General features: G+C 38.7%; 1 protein-coding gene across 2 annotated transcripts in view; it reads right to left on the bottom strand.

The window, feature by feature from the left end:
• The window catches only part of LOC105497753 (cyclin dependent kinase 13), a 136,775-nt gene that overhangs the window by 26,651 nt on the left and 97,798 nt on the right, over window positions 1-12,326 (bottom strand). For both annotated transcript variants that reach the window (XM_011769080.3, XM_011769081.3), the window contains exons 8-9: window positions 6,392-6,493; window positions 6,219-6,296 (exon numbers count right to left, since the gene is read on the bottom strand). In XM_011769080.3, coding sequence (XP_011767382.1) covers window positions 6,219-6,296; window positions 6,392-6,493 — 180 coding nt within the window. The remainder of the gene's footprint in view (window positions 1-6,218; window positions 6,297-6,391; window positions 6,494-12,326) is intronic.

The following is a 12,326-nucleotide window of genomic DNA, read 5'->3' as shown; positions in this document are numbered from 1 at the left end:
CTACGAAATCAAAATTGAAGCATGTTTTTATTTTTTGTTTTGTTTCTGTTTTTTGAGACAAGCTCTTGCTCTGTTGCCCAGATTAAAGGGCAGTGGTGAAATCACAGTTCACTATAGCCTCGACCTCCCTGGGTTCAAGTGATCCTTGTACCGCAGCCTCCCAATAGCTTGGACTATAGGTGTGTGCTACCATACCCAGCTGATTTTTGTATTTTTTGTAGAGACAGGGTTTGGTCACGTTGCCCAGGCTGGTCTCAAACTCCCGGGCTCTAGTGATCCACCTGCCTTGGCCTTCCAAAGTGCTGAGATTACAGATGTGAGCCACTGTGCCCAGAGAATCTATTTATAAAACTATAAATGTCTTAACAAAACAAAAACATGCTGAAATATATAAACTAGAAAACAAAAATTTCTCCTCCCTACTCTTCTTGAAAGTCCATGTTCAGATGAACAATTTGAGTCTTTCGTGTTACCTAAATGACATCAATCTCAATATAGCCTTCTGTAACTATTCATGCTGCTTTTCCATTTCTTTATCTCCAAATCAACTATTTCCTTTTTTTTTTTTTTCTTTTTTGAGACATAGTCTCACTCTGTCACCCAGGCTGGAGTGCAGTGGCACAATCTTGGCTCACTGCAACCTCTGGCTCCTGCCTCAGTCTCCCAAGTAGCTGGGATTACAGGCGTACACCACTGAGCCCAGCTAATTTTTTGTATTTTTAGTAGAGACAGGGATTCACCATGTTGGCAAGGCTGGTCCTGAACTTGACCTCAAGTGATCCACCTGCCTTGGCCTCCCACAGTGTTGGGATTACAGGCGTGAGCTACCGTGCCTGACCAACTATTTCCTTTTTAGTAACTGTACAGTATGCTATAAAATGGATAAACCAAGCTTTCCCCCGCATATGGTTCACTGAAAACATATTCCTAAAAAAAAAACCAAATACACTCATGCCTCAGAGTCTTTATTACTTTGCCATTTCTTCATTCGGATCTCTGCTCAAGTGTCACTTTATGGGAGATACCTTTCTTGACCCTCTATATCATCTTACCTCCCATCATTTTCTGCAAGTTAACTTTTTGATAAAAAGCTGGATACTATTTGTTAATACCTCCCTTAGAATTCTTGGATTAATATCTCATAAAATTTTTCCTTTTTTTTTTTTTTTTTGAGACAGAGTCTCTCTTTCACCCAGGCTGGAGCTCAGTGGAGCAATCTCAGCTCACTGCAACCTCTGCCTTCTGGGTTCAAGCAATTATCATGCCTCAGCCTCCTGAGGAGCTGGGACTACAGGCGTGTACCACCACGCCCAGTTAGTTTTTGTAATTTTAGTAGAGATAGGGTTTTGCCATGCTGGCCAGGCTGGTCTCGAACTCCTGACCTCAAGTGATCCACCCACCTCAGCCTCCCAAAGTGTTGGGATTACAGGCATGAGCCACCACGCCCAGCCTAATTTTTATATTTTTAGTAGATACGGGGCAGGGGGGTTCACCATGTTGGCCAGGCTTGATTTTGGGCTCCTGGCCTCAAGAGACCCTCCCACCTCGGCCTCCCAAAGTGCTGGGATTACAGGCGTGAGCCACCGTGCCCAGCCTAATATCTTATAAAAACTTTCATGCTGTCTTTGTCAAGTACTGATATGTGAGTCATATTGATTTTATAAAAGAAAAGATTCCAGGTAGTTTTATTTCCTATTTAGTTTATTTATTTATTTTTTGAGACCAATTCTCACTCTGTCACCCAGGCTGGAGTGGAGTGGTGCTATCTTGGCTCACTGCAACCTCTGCCTCCCAGGTTCAAGCAATTCTCGTGCCTCAGCCTCCCAAGAAGCTGGGATTACAGGTGTGTGCTACGACACCCGGCTAATTTTTGTTTTTAGTATAGACAGGGTTTTGCCATATTGCCCAGTCTCGTCTTGAACTCCTGGGCTCAAGTGATCCACCTGTCCCGGCCTCCCAAAGTTCTGTGATTACAGGCGTGAGCCACCGCACCCAGCCTGTAGTTTGGAGTAATGGTTAAAAGTTTAGATCCTAAGGTAACACCTAGCAGTGTTTAAATCTCAGTTTTGCCGCTTGCTAGTTATATGACCCTGGACAAATTCTTCACCTCTCTAAGATTCAGTTTTCTCAACTATAAAGAGGAGACATAGAGTTGTTATGAAGCTTAACTGAGAAAATTCAAGTGAAACTCTTAGAATAATGCTGATATTGTATATAAACTAAATAGATGTTAACTATCTTTAATACAAGCCCTAGTTTCCAATATAATCAGGACCAAGAGAGTTGGCTGGTTAAGTTTTTAAAAAAAAGGGGGGGGGGGCTAGAATGACTCGTTTATAAAAAGGTTAGAAGGAATCGTTAAAAAAAAAAGATACACAGATACATAATTTAAACATTTTATTTTAACTGAAAGTTTATAAATGTACATTTGTTTTCCCATCTTCTGACAAAGGCCAAGGCTTTCTCTTTGAACAGAGGATTCCCCGAATGGAATTCTGTATTAGCTCTCTTGAACAAACCACACGCATAACACATCATCACAGATTTTTAGTTTTGATTTCTTTAAATAAATCTAGAAATTAAAAACACTTTCAAAGCAATCTAATGCCACATCTTAGATTTTTATGACTTTTCTAACTTACACAATTACTTGTCCACCCCTAATTAGACAGCAATGTCTTAAAGTTTTTGTAAAGCACTGTATCTATGCTTAATTAAACTATGTAATTATAATAATAAAAAGTTAGCATAAAAATTGAAAACTAACAACCACCTCCTGTTCAGCATACTCTTCAACTGGTGGGATAAATACATAGTCTTACTAGAAAATGATAGCCTACTAGCTATAAGCATTCAGCTTGCCATTTTATCAAGTCAGTTTTTCTTTACAGAGGGAATGAAGAGCATCAATTAATCTAATAAGACTCTTCAAGAGGAGACTGAGTAAGAAAGCTTCTACTGCACTATTCTTATGTTCCAGAATAGTTTAAAGAACATTACAAGTATTGGTTTCTAAAAGATGTGCAATAATTTATCAAAGAAAATACTAGGGCTGGTTTTTTGTTTTGGAGATAGGGTCTCATTCTGTCAACCAGGCTGGAATGCAGTGGTGCCATCAGCTCACAGCAGTCTCGACTTCCCGGGCTCAAGTAATCCTCTCACCTCAGCTTAGGAGTAGTACAGACCACATGCTCACACCCCAATGACTAGCTAATTTGTTGTTGTTTTTATTTATTTGTTTTAATTTGTAGAGACAAGTTCTAACGGTGTTGCTCAAGCTGGTCTAAAACTCCTGGGCTCAAGTGATCCTGGCTCGAGTGATCCTGGCTCAAGTGATCCTGCCTCGGCCTCCCAAAATGCGGGGATTACAGGCATGAGCCACCACACTCAGTCATTCAATTTCTTTATACTCTCTTTTCATATGAAGTCAAACTAGATTAATTTATATTGTATATATGTGTGAATAAACCCAAGACCAGATCACAGATTTCTTCATAAATTCTACATTTTATGTATTATAATTCATTTTTATTTCCTTGGTTTATTTTGCTGCTTTTGTCTAATTTTTCTGTAGAATGCTTAATTAATTTGCTTTCCTTTTCTTATTTAGTAGTATATTTAAGGTTGTGATTTTCTCCTAAGCACAGGGTGAGCCCATGGATTTTTATACTTATCACTCTTTGTGAACCTAGATGTTCTAAAGCAAGCTTGTCCAACCCGTAGCCCATGAGCTGCATGCAACCCAGGATGGCTTTCAATGCAGCCCAACACAAATTCATGCTTTCTTAAAATATTATGAGATTTTTTTTTTTTTGCATTTTTTTTTTTGTTTGTTTTTAGTCTATCAATCAGCTATCATCAGTGTTACTGTATTTTATGAGTGGTCCAAGACAACTACTCTTCTTCCAGTGTGGTCCAGGGAAACCAAAAGACTGGATACCCCTGTCTTAAAGTTTGATTTTTCTGTAATCCAGGGTTTTTTAGCATATGTAAATTTTTCAGATAGTTAAGAGACTTTGTTGTTTTCATTTTTATATTAATTTCTAGTTTTATTCTATTTTAGAGAATTTAGCCTATAGTATTTCAACGTTTTGGAGTTTCTTCCTCTACTAATATATAACTAACTTTTGTAAATGCTCGATTAGCATTGAAAGGTATATTTCTTTTTTCCAAGAGTATCAGTTGTTCTTAACCCTTTTTACTTGTCTGTCGCACAATTAAAAAGGTAAGACACATTTTGGGAGGCTGAGACAGGATGATCGCTTGAGCCCAAGCGTTGGAGACTAGCCTGGGCAACATAGAGAAATCCAGTCTCTAAAAAAAAAAAAAAAACAAAAATCACCCAGCATGGTGGTGCATGCCTGTGGTCCCAGCTACTTAGAAGGCTGAGGCAGGAGGTCAAGGCTGCAGTGAGCCATGACTGCCCCAATGCACTCCAGCCTAGGCAACAAAGTGAGATCCTGTCTCCAAAAAAAAAAAAAAAAAGTAACATAAAAGTTTTCTATGTTTCAGGTGAACTCCTTCCTTTCCCTTCTCCTTTTTTGTAATTTTATTCAAAGTTCTGTGCATGGATACCCTCAGTGAAGTCTGGACATAATTAGTTCTATGCTTCCATTTAAAGGTGAGGCAACTCGCTGCTCTGGAGTTGAAGCACTACTAGTTTCTGGTTTTGGGTACTTCTGATTATAGCCAAGTTATCCCCAGAGAAGAAGCAGGCTCTAACCAGGGAACTAATCTTTCCCTGCTGTACCCTACAGTAAAAACCTTGCCTAACCATCAAAACGGGCAATAGTAAGATTTTTAGTTTGATTCAATTTGTCTGTTTATGATCTGATGCTGAGGTCCAGGGCATGCTGAGGTCCTTCTCTGGTTACTATTTGTTGCTTTATGTTCATTTTGTTCAGTCGGGAAAGTAAAATTCTGTAAATCTGTGCCCCCTACCAATATCTTTTCTAAAAAACTTCATATGTATTTTGAAACTGTCATGGAAATTTTATAAGTTGCACGTTTACATTATTACATATGAAACTGAAGAGAATTTTGCTCTTCTTACCCAGGCTAGAGTGCTGTGGCACAATCTCGGCTCACTGCAACCTTCGCCTCCTGGGTTTAAATGATTCTCCTGCCTCAGCCTCCCAAGTAGTTGGGATTACAGGCATGGGCCACCACGCCCTGCTAATTTTGTATTTTCAGTAGAGACGGGGTTTCTCCATGTTGGTCAGGCTGGTCTTGAACTCCCAACCTCAGGTGATCCACACCCACCTAGGCCTCCCAAAGTGCTGGGATTACAGGCGTGAGACACTGTGCCCGAACAAAGCCCATTTTTAAAATTAAAATTATGTTAAAATATAAGATGGGCTGGATGAGGTGGCTCACGCCTGTAATACCAGCACTTTGGGAGAACAAGGTGAGGGGATTACCTGAGGTCGGAAGTTCAAGACCAGCCTGGCCAACATGGTGAAACCCCGTCTCTACTAAAAATACAAAAATTAGCTGGGTGTGGTGGTGGGCACCCGTAATCTGAGCTACTCGGGAGGCTGAGGCAGGAAAATTGCTTGAACTCAGAAGGCAGAGGTTGCAGTGAGTGGAGATTGTGCCACTGCACTCCAGCCTAGGTGACAGAGACTCCATCTCAAAAACATAAAACAATAAAATAAAATAAAAGATAAAAAGAAAAGTGACAAAAATGTATGAGTAATTGCTTATGAACTAGGTCCTATGATAGGCTCCAAATAATGAAGGCCTATGCTAGAGGGTTTATGCATATATTTTAGTGTATATACACACATATATAGACACATGTAAATACACATAAAAACATATGTGTATTTACAATAGAGTATTTTTTAACAATACCCCAAAACATTAATTTTTCATTTCTGTCATAATTAAAAAATACATTATCTACCATTCATTCTCTCCTACATTTACTCTTCCTTTACAGTCTTATCGTTTGGGCCTCAAGTCCTTTGATTTAAAAAAAACGCACACATGCACTCACACATGTATCCATACACACACACCCACCAAGGGGCTTTGATATCCTTAATTTCACTGGAACAAGTATCAAAGTGCCTACATTTCAGTTTGTCCTCCATTTAGCAGTCATAAGCCCTCCAGAGAACTAACAAGAGAAAAGACAAGCTTGACAGAGTTTAAATTTCCTGAGGAGTTTGACACTCTCCCAACTCCCACCAATATTATAATCAGCAGCTTACCTTATTAATTCTAGTTGTGCAAGTTCCTGATTTGCTTGAAATATAGGTTTTTTAGTGAAGAGTTCGCCAAGGATACAGCTAATGGAAAAAATACCCGTCATTACCAAATGATCTATTTTAATTCACTACCAAAAGTTTCAAGTAAAATAAACCAGTAAATAAGGTTATCTTACCCACAGCTCCATACATCAATGGCTGGTGTGTATCGTTCTTCTCCCAGCAGCAGTTCAGGTGGACGGTACCATAAAGTAATTACCTTGTTAGTATACGGCCGACTAAAAAACACAGAGAACAGTCTTTAGAGTTAGTATTTGTTGGAATAAGAGAGATTTTCTGAGGAAATATTATTTTGTTTATTAAAGCAATCCTATAATCCTAACTAAAAACACTTTTTTTTTTTTTTTGAGACGAAGTCTTGCTCTGTCGCCCAGGCTGGAGAGCAGTGGCACAATCTCGGCTCACTGCAAGCTCTGCCTCCTGGGTTCACACCATTCTCCTGCCTCAGCCTCCCGAGTAGCTGGGACTACAAGCGCCCGCCACCACGCCCGGCTGATTTTTTGTATTTTTAGTAGAGACGGGGTTTCACCGTGTTAGCCAGGATGGTCTTGATCTCCTGACCTCGTGATCCGTCCGCCTCGGCCTCCCAAAGTGCTGGGATTACAGGCGTGAGCCACCGTGCCCGGCTACTAAAAACACTTTCATCTGCCTACTAAAAAATACAGACATCCAAAGGCATCTAATATATAATCATAAAATATATGTGAGGGCAACCTGTTTAACTAAAAATTCCCTTAATATATGAAGATAAAAATAAAAAGTAGTTGACTGGTAAGCTAGGTGCGGTGGCTTATGCCTGTAATCCCAGCACTTTGGGAGGTCGAGGCGGGCGGATCACCAGGTCAGGAGATGGAGACCATCCTGGCTAACACGGTGAAACCCCGACTCTACTAAAAAAAAATTAGGGGGTGTGGTGACGGGTGCCTGTAGTCCCAGCTATTTGGGAGGCTGAGGCAGAAGAATGACGTGAACCCAGGAGGCGGAGCTTGCAGTGAGCCGAGAATGCCACTGCACTCTAGCCTGGAGGACAGGGTGAGACTCCCTCTCAAAAAAAAGTAGTTGACTGGTATTAACTGCAATTTGGTCAAAGCAAAGCTTTAGTATCAACTCAATTGTTGAGCACTGTTTTTCCTTTCCATAAAAACATTTAATGGGATTAACTGATTTAAAGAGCATTGACTGGTTCTGATCAAATCTTGTAAATTACTAATGGATGACAACATATAATTCAAATAGAGACCACCTAACAAGAGTTTTCAAATGATCATATTTTTGGCAATTTTTCACTGATTTACATACCCACTGGTGTATGTGAATAGAAAAAAGCACAGAAATGCAGACTATAGTGCTTGAGGTCTACTCTGCAAAGTAGCAATACATACAGTAATTTATCAAATAATTCTTTTATTACCTTCTGAAAAGAGGACATAAATATACTGCTACCTCTTTATTTGCCACAGAAAAGATTATTTAGTCAAGTTATAATAGGGTCAGGTTTGACTATCACAGCACAAATTATCTGGCAACGTAAAGTGTTCAGAGAATGTAATGCTCAGAAATGTAAACGCTCAGAGAATGGTCACATTCTAGCTGACTGACACGCTTCAAGAGAATCCTAAGTAGTCAGAGGAGGTTCTTTGGCTGATCTGTAGTTACTTACTTCAGGAAGATCACATATGTATTCAGATCAATTATAAACATCTCTTTATATCCAGATGTTTTCCAAATCACAAGGACTCAAAAGCCACAGCAAATTCCCCAGAAAGGCTGTATTCCAAGCCCATTTATTTAAGCTTGGCTTGGTCCTGGACCAGTCTTGTTAAGGAAATGGAGCATTCAATTTAGAAAGCAATTCCCTCTTGCCACCTATAGATTTGCAGTTCCAGGCTGCCCCCATCCAGCCAAATTTCTCCAAATAATTTAAGTACTAGTATTATAAAACTATCAATCTGGGCATTCTAGGATTAACACAGATAAGACTCTACTTAACAGTGCTCCAAAGCCAGCAAAAACATTTGACTTTGGTAAAAATTGCAAAAAGAGGATAGTATAAGATGAATATTTTTAATAGTAAATTAAGATTAGGTTTTTCTTACATTATTAATGTACTTTTCTCAGTGATTTTTGCTTGTTTATTGGAATCACTTATCTTCACATAATGAGCAAGTCTTTTAAATTTTAGCTACTCTAGTTAAGCTGAACTTAATAATTCTTTAAAACTATGCTCACCTCTTTATGTTTTACCTCCTTTTTTTTTTTTTTTTTTTTTTAGACAGAGTCTCACTCTTATCACCCAGGCTGGAGTTCAAGCGATTCTCCTGTCTCAGCCTCCTGAGTAGCTGGGATTACAGGCACCCACCACCATGTCTGGCTAATTTTTGTCCTCTTAGTAGAGATGGGGTTTCACCATGTTGGCCAGGCTGGTCTCCTGACCTCAGGTGATCTGCCCACCTCAGCCTCCCAAAGTGCTGGGATTACAGGTGTGACCCACTGAGCCCAGCTGCTTTACCCCCTTTGAATAAAATCCTTTCCCTATTTTTCTCATTGAAGTGCTATACTTCCTTTACAACACAGTAAAAGATGCAAATTCATAAAGTCTAATCTCTATTAAAAATATATTTATCTTCACATTCTTAAATTTACATCATACTTACCTGTCTTGAACTCCCTATTTTTATTTTCCTAGAAAGTTAAAAAGCCTTGTAACATTCTTTATTATGAACCCCACACACAAAGCCCAGAACAATGCTGGCCACAGGTCAGGCACCTTAATGTATATGGCCCTCTAACTTTAGATGGCACATGATTAACTGGGTGGAATAACAAAATTTGTAAAAATTATGACAACTAATTTCTCAAACATGTTAAGGATCTATGAGTATATCAAACCTATACAATGGTGTTATAAAAGTGCAACTGGATAACTAGGCTCAAGGAAATGTTTAAATTTATATAAATCTATCTGCAAATAGTTAATTTTTATTTTATTTTAAAAAATATTTTTAGTGTCTTGTATTTTTAAAAACATCTTAAAAATTAAAAGTATGTTGAATTGTAGAGAAATTAAACAAATTCAGGTGTCTAAAAAGGAATATCTAAATAAAAGATTATTGTAGATATTGTATATCAAATTCTAGGCAATATGTAGCATCATCTAATGCAATATTTAGCAGTCACCATAGCAGTTAAAACTAGAATATAATTTATTAATTGTTATAATTTTTTATTCAGACATGAAAATAGTAAATTTTCACAAATGATTAAACACAAAATCACATGAAATATATTTCTAACTGTACAGAAAAATATTTAATGTATACTACTTAATGGCCTTTCTAAATGCTTAGTTTCTGTTAGACAAGAAATAAGAACCAGGCAAAGATTGAGAGAAAACATTCAACTGTAAAATTTAACCTAGGAAGTTGAATTTGAAAACACTTAATGTGATTTCGAAAGTATGGAAATTCTTTGATTTATGAAGCAAACAAGCATTCAGACTGATACATACTTTTTATAAAACAAAAAGTACCACACTCTAAAAATTATTTTTACACTCAAGGAAGTGTCAACGGAGTAGAGATCAAAGACTATCTGTTCACTGATAGATTCCAATACTTTGCCTCTAAACAATCCCAAGAAGGCTGGGCACAGTGGCTCATGCCTGTAATCCCAGCACTTTGGGAGGCCAAGGTGGGTGGATCACGAGGTCAGGAATTCAAGACCTGCCTGGCCAAGATGGTAAAACTCTGTCTCTACTGAAAATACAAAAATTAGCCAGGCATGGTGGCACGCATCTGTAATCCCAGCTAATTGGGAGGCTGAGGCAGAGAACTGCTTAAACCTTGGAGGCAGAGGTTGCAGTGAGCCGAGATCGCATCACAGCACTCCAGCCCAGGTGACAGAACGAGATTCTGTCTCAAAAAACAAAACAAAACAAAAAACAATCCCAGGAATTCCAGAGATTTAGGGCAGGTAAGATGACATACAGTTATGGCCTTCCCTGCCTTCAGGCCTGATAAGCTGCACTGTATCCACAACAAACCAAGCAGTGCAATAAGGAGTGTGCCCCTCTGCTGGCACGTGTTTCAACCTCTTATTGGTCTAGATATATATAGAAAAACAGCACAAAATCCTAGATCCTTGAAGTATTTGGGGGTTCTGGATAATCCCAGTTAAAATTCATAAAGCAGGGTTGCTGCCTTTGTTAAAGACCATTCTAAGTGAAAAAAAAAAATCATATAAAATACCTAAAAAAAAAAAATCATATAAAAAAGCTCTAAAATGCTTCATTTTTCCAACAACATATGATAAAGTCTGTACTTCTTTCCTCCTGCTTGAAGGCAACCCTCCCATGTACTTCTTTTATACTATAATTTATACTGTTTTGAGACAAAGAGAGTCTTCAGTAAACTAAATTCATTATACACACAAAATGGCATGTCATCTTTATGACATTCACAATCCACTGCAGAAAAATTTACCAAACCTACAAAAGAAATATGGGATCCACTTTCTAACACCTACCTAGCTTTTGACGTCAAAAATCCAGGTGTCATTCTTGATTCATCTTTTCCTCAGATTTCCAAACAACTTCCGCCAATTCTTCATCCAAAATAGATCCCCAATCCAAATACCTAGTCCAAGTCATTATTCTTTTCACTGGTATGACCACAACAATATCTTAACTGGTTTCCTGGCCTCCATCTCTCATCACACCCCCCGCCACCCGTTTTTGTTTTTGTTTTTATTTTATTTTATTTTGAGACAGAGTCTCGCTCTGTTGCCCCGAATGGAATGCAGTGGCGCAATCTTGGCTCACTGCAACCTCTGCCTCCTGGATTCAAGCAATTCTCCTGCCTGTGGAGTAGCTTGGATTACAGGCGTGTACCACCATGCCCAGCTACCCTTAACTTCTTTTCAGTTTTTTTATTAAGCATAAAACCAGGTATCACCTACTTGCTTAAAACTGCCCAGTGATTTCCCAGTGCAATCAAATAAAATTTAAACTTTACTTCAGTTGATAGGACTGTACACCGAAGATCTTACCTCCTATTACACTGGGCAACTTTTGACCTTAAACTTCCCAAGTCTGTTCCCAGGCAGTACTGAGTTCCTTCTCCTTTGTATTTGGAATGTTCGTGGCCCAGGTCTTCATTAAGTTTTCCCTTTCTCATCACTCTGGTCTTAGCTCCAATTTACTTCCTAAAAGAGGTCTATCTTAACTACCCTAATGAAAATTATCCAATCAGCCACTACCACCCCTACTTTGACACTACAGTCATTATTTTATTTGCTTTGTAGCACTTAGCTATTTTAAATTCCTCACCCTACATATGCATTGCCTAACTTATTAATACTTTCATATACCATAACTACATAGCAATAAACACAATCTTGAACTCCTGTTTTCCTCCTTTTGATATCTTCCAAGAAAAATAACTTTTTAAATTCCTCTATCATCACAGTGCTATAGAGAAACAAAACCACTTTTTTCCCAACTGATGCTGTCATCTTACTAAGATCAACTGTCTTACTTGCCCATTCTTATTATCACAAGCAAATTTAGAAGTCCTCTAAGTACCTACATTATTACCTTTTGCTACAAACTGCATCTCTGTTCTTCTTTACTGTCTCAGCAAACAGCCTCACCATTTGTGGCAGATACTCATAGCTATCCTCTAAAAATCTGTTATTCCTCCCTTCTATGGCAGTTGTCCAGCTCCGCTACATCTCCCATCCTCACTGCAGTTAGGTGTGTCCACATGACCAAGTGCTCTCCAGTGGAACATAAGCATGTGTGGTAAGTGTCATTTCTAGGCCTGGCTCATTACTCTCCTCCTTCCTCTTTTCTCACTTCTGGCACCAGCCTTGGAAGGCATGTGTAGAAGATGGCAGATCTTCCAATCTGCTTCTCTGAATAGCTATATTGAAGCAGTCACCATTTGACTTGGTGATATGGTTAAATATTCTTAATTGTGCGCTAAGGTAACCGACAACCACTCAATATTTTTTCTTTTTTTTCTTTTGAGACAGTTTTGCTCTTGTCACCTA

The sequence above is a fragment of the Macaca nemestrina genome, chromosome 4, assembly GCF_043159975.1.
Source record: "Macaca nemestrina isolate mMacNem1 chromosome 4, mMacNem.hap1, whole genome shotgun sequence".
NCBI lineage: Eukaryota > Metazoa > Chordata > Mammalia > Primates > Cercopithecidae > Macaca > Macaca nemestrina.
This window is presented reverse-complemented; position numbering and strand designations above follow the sequence as displayed.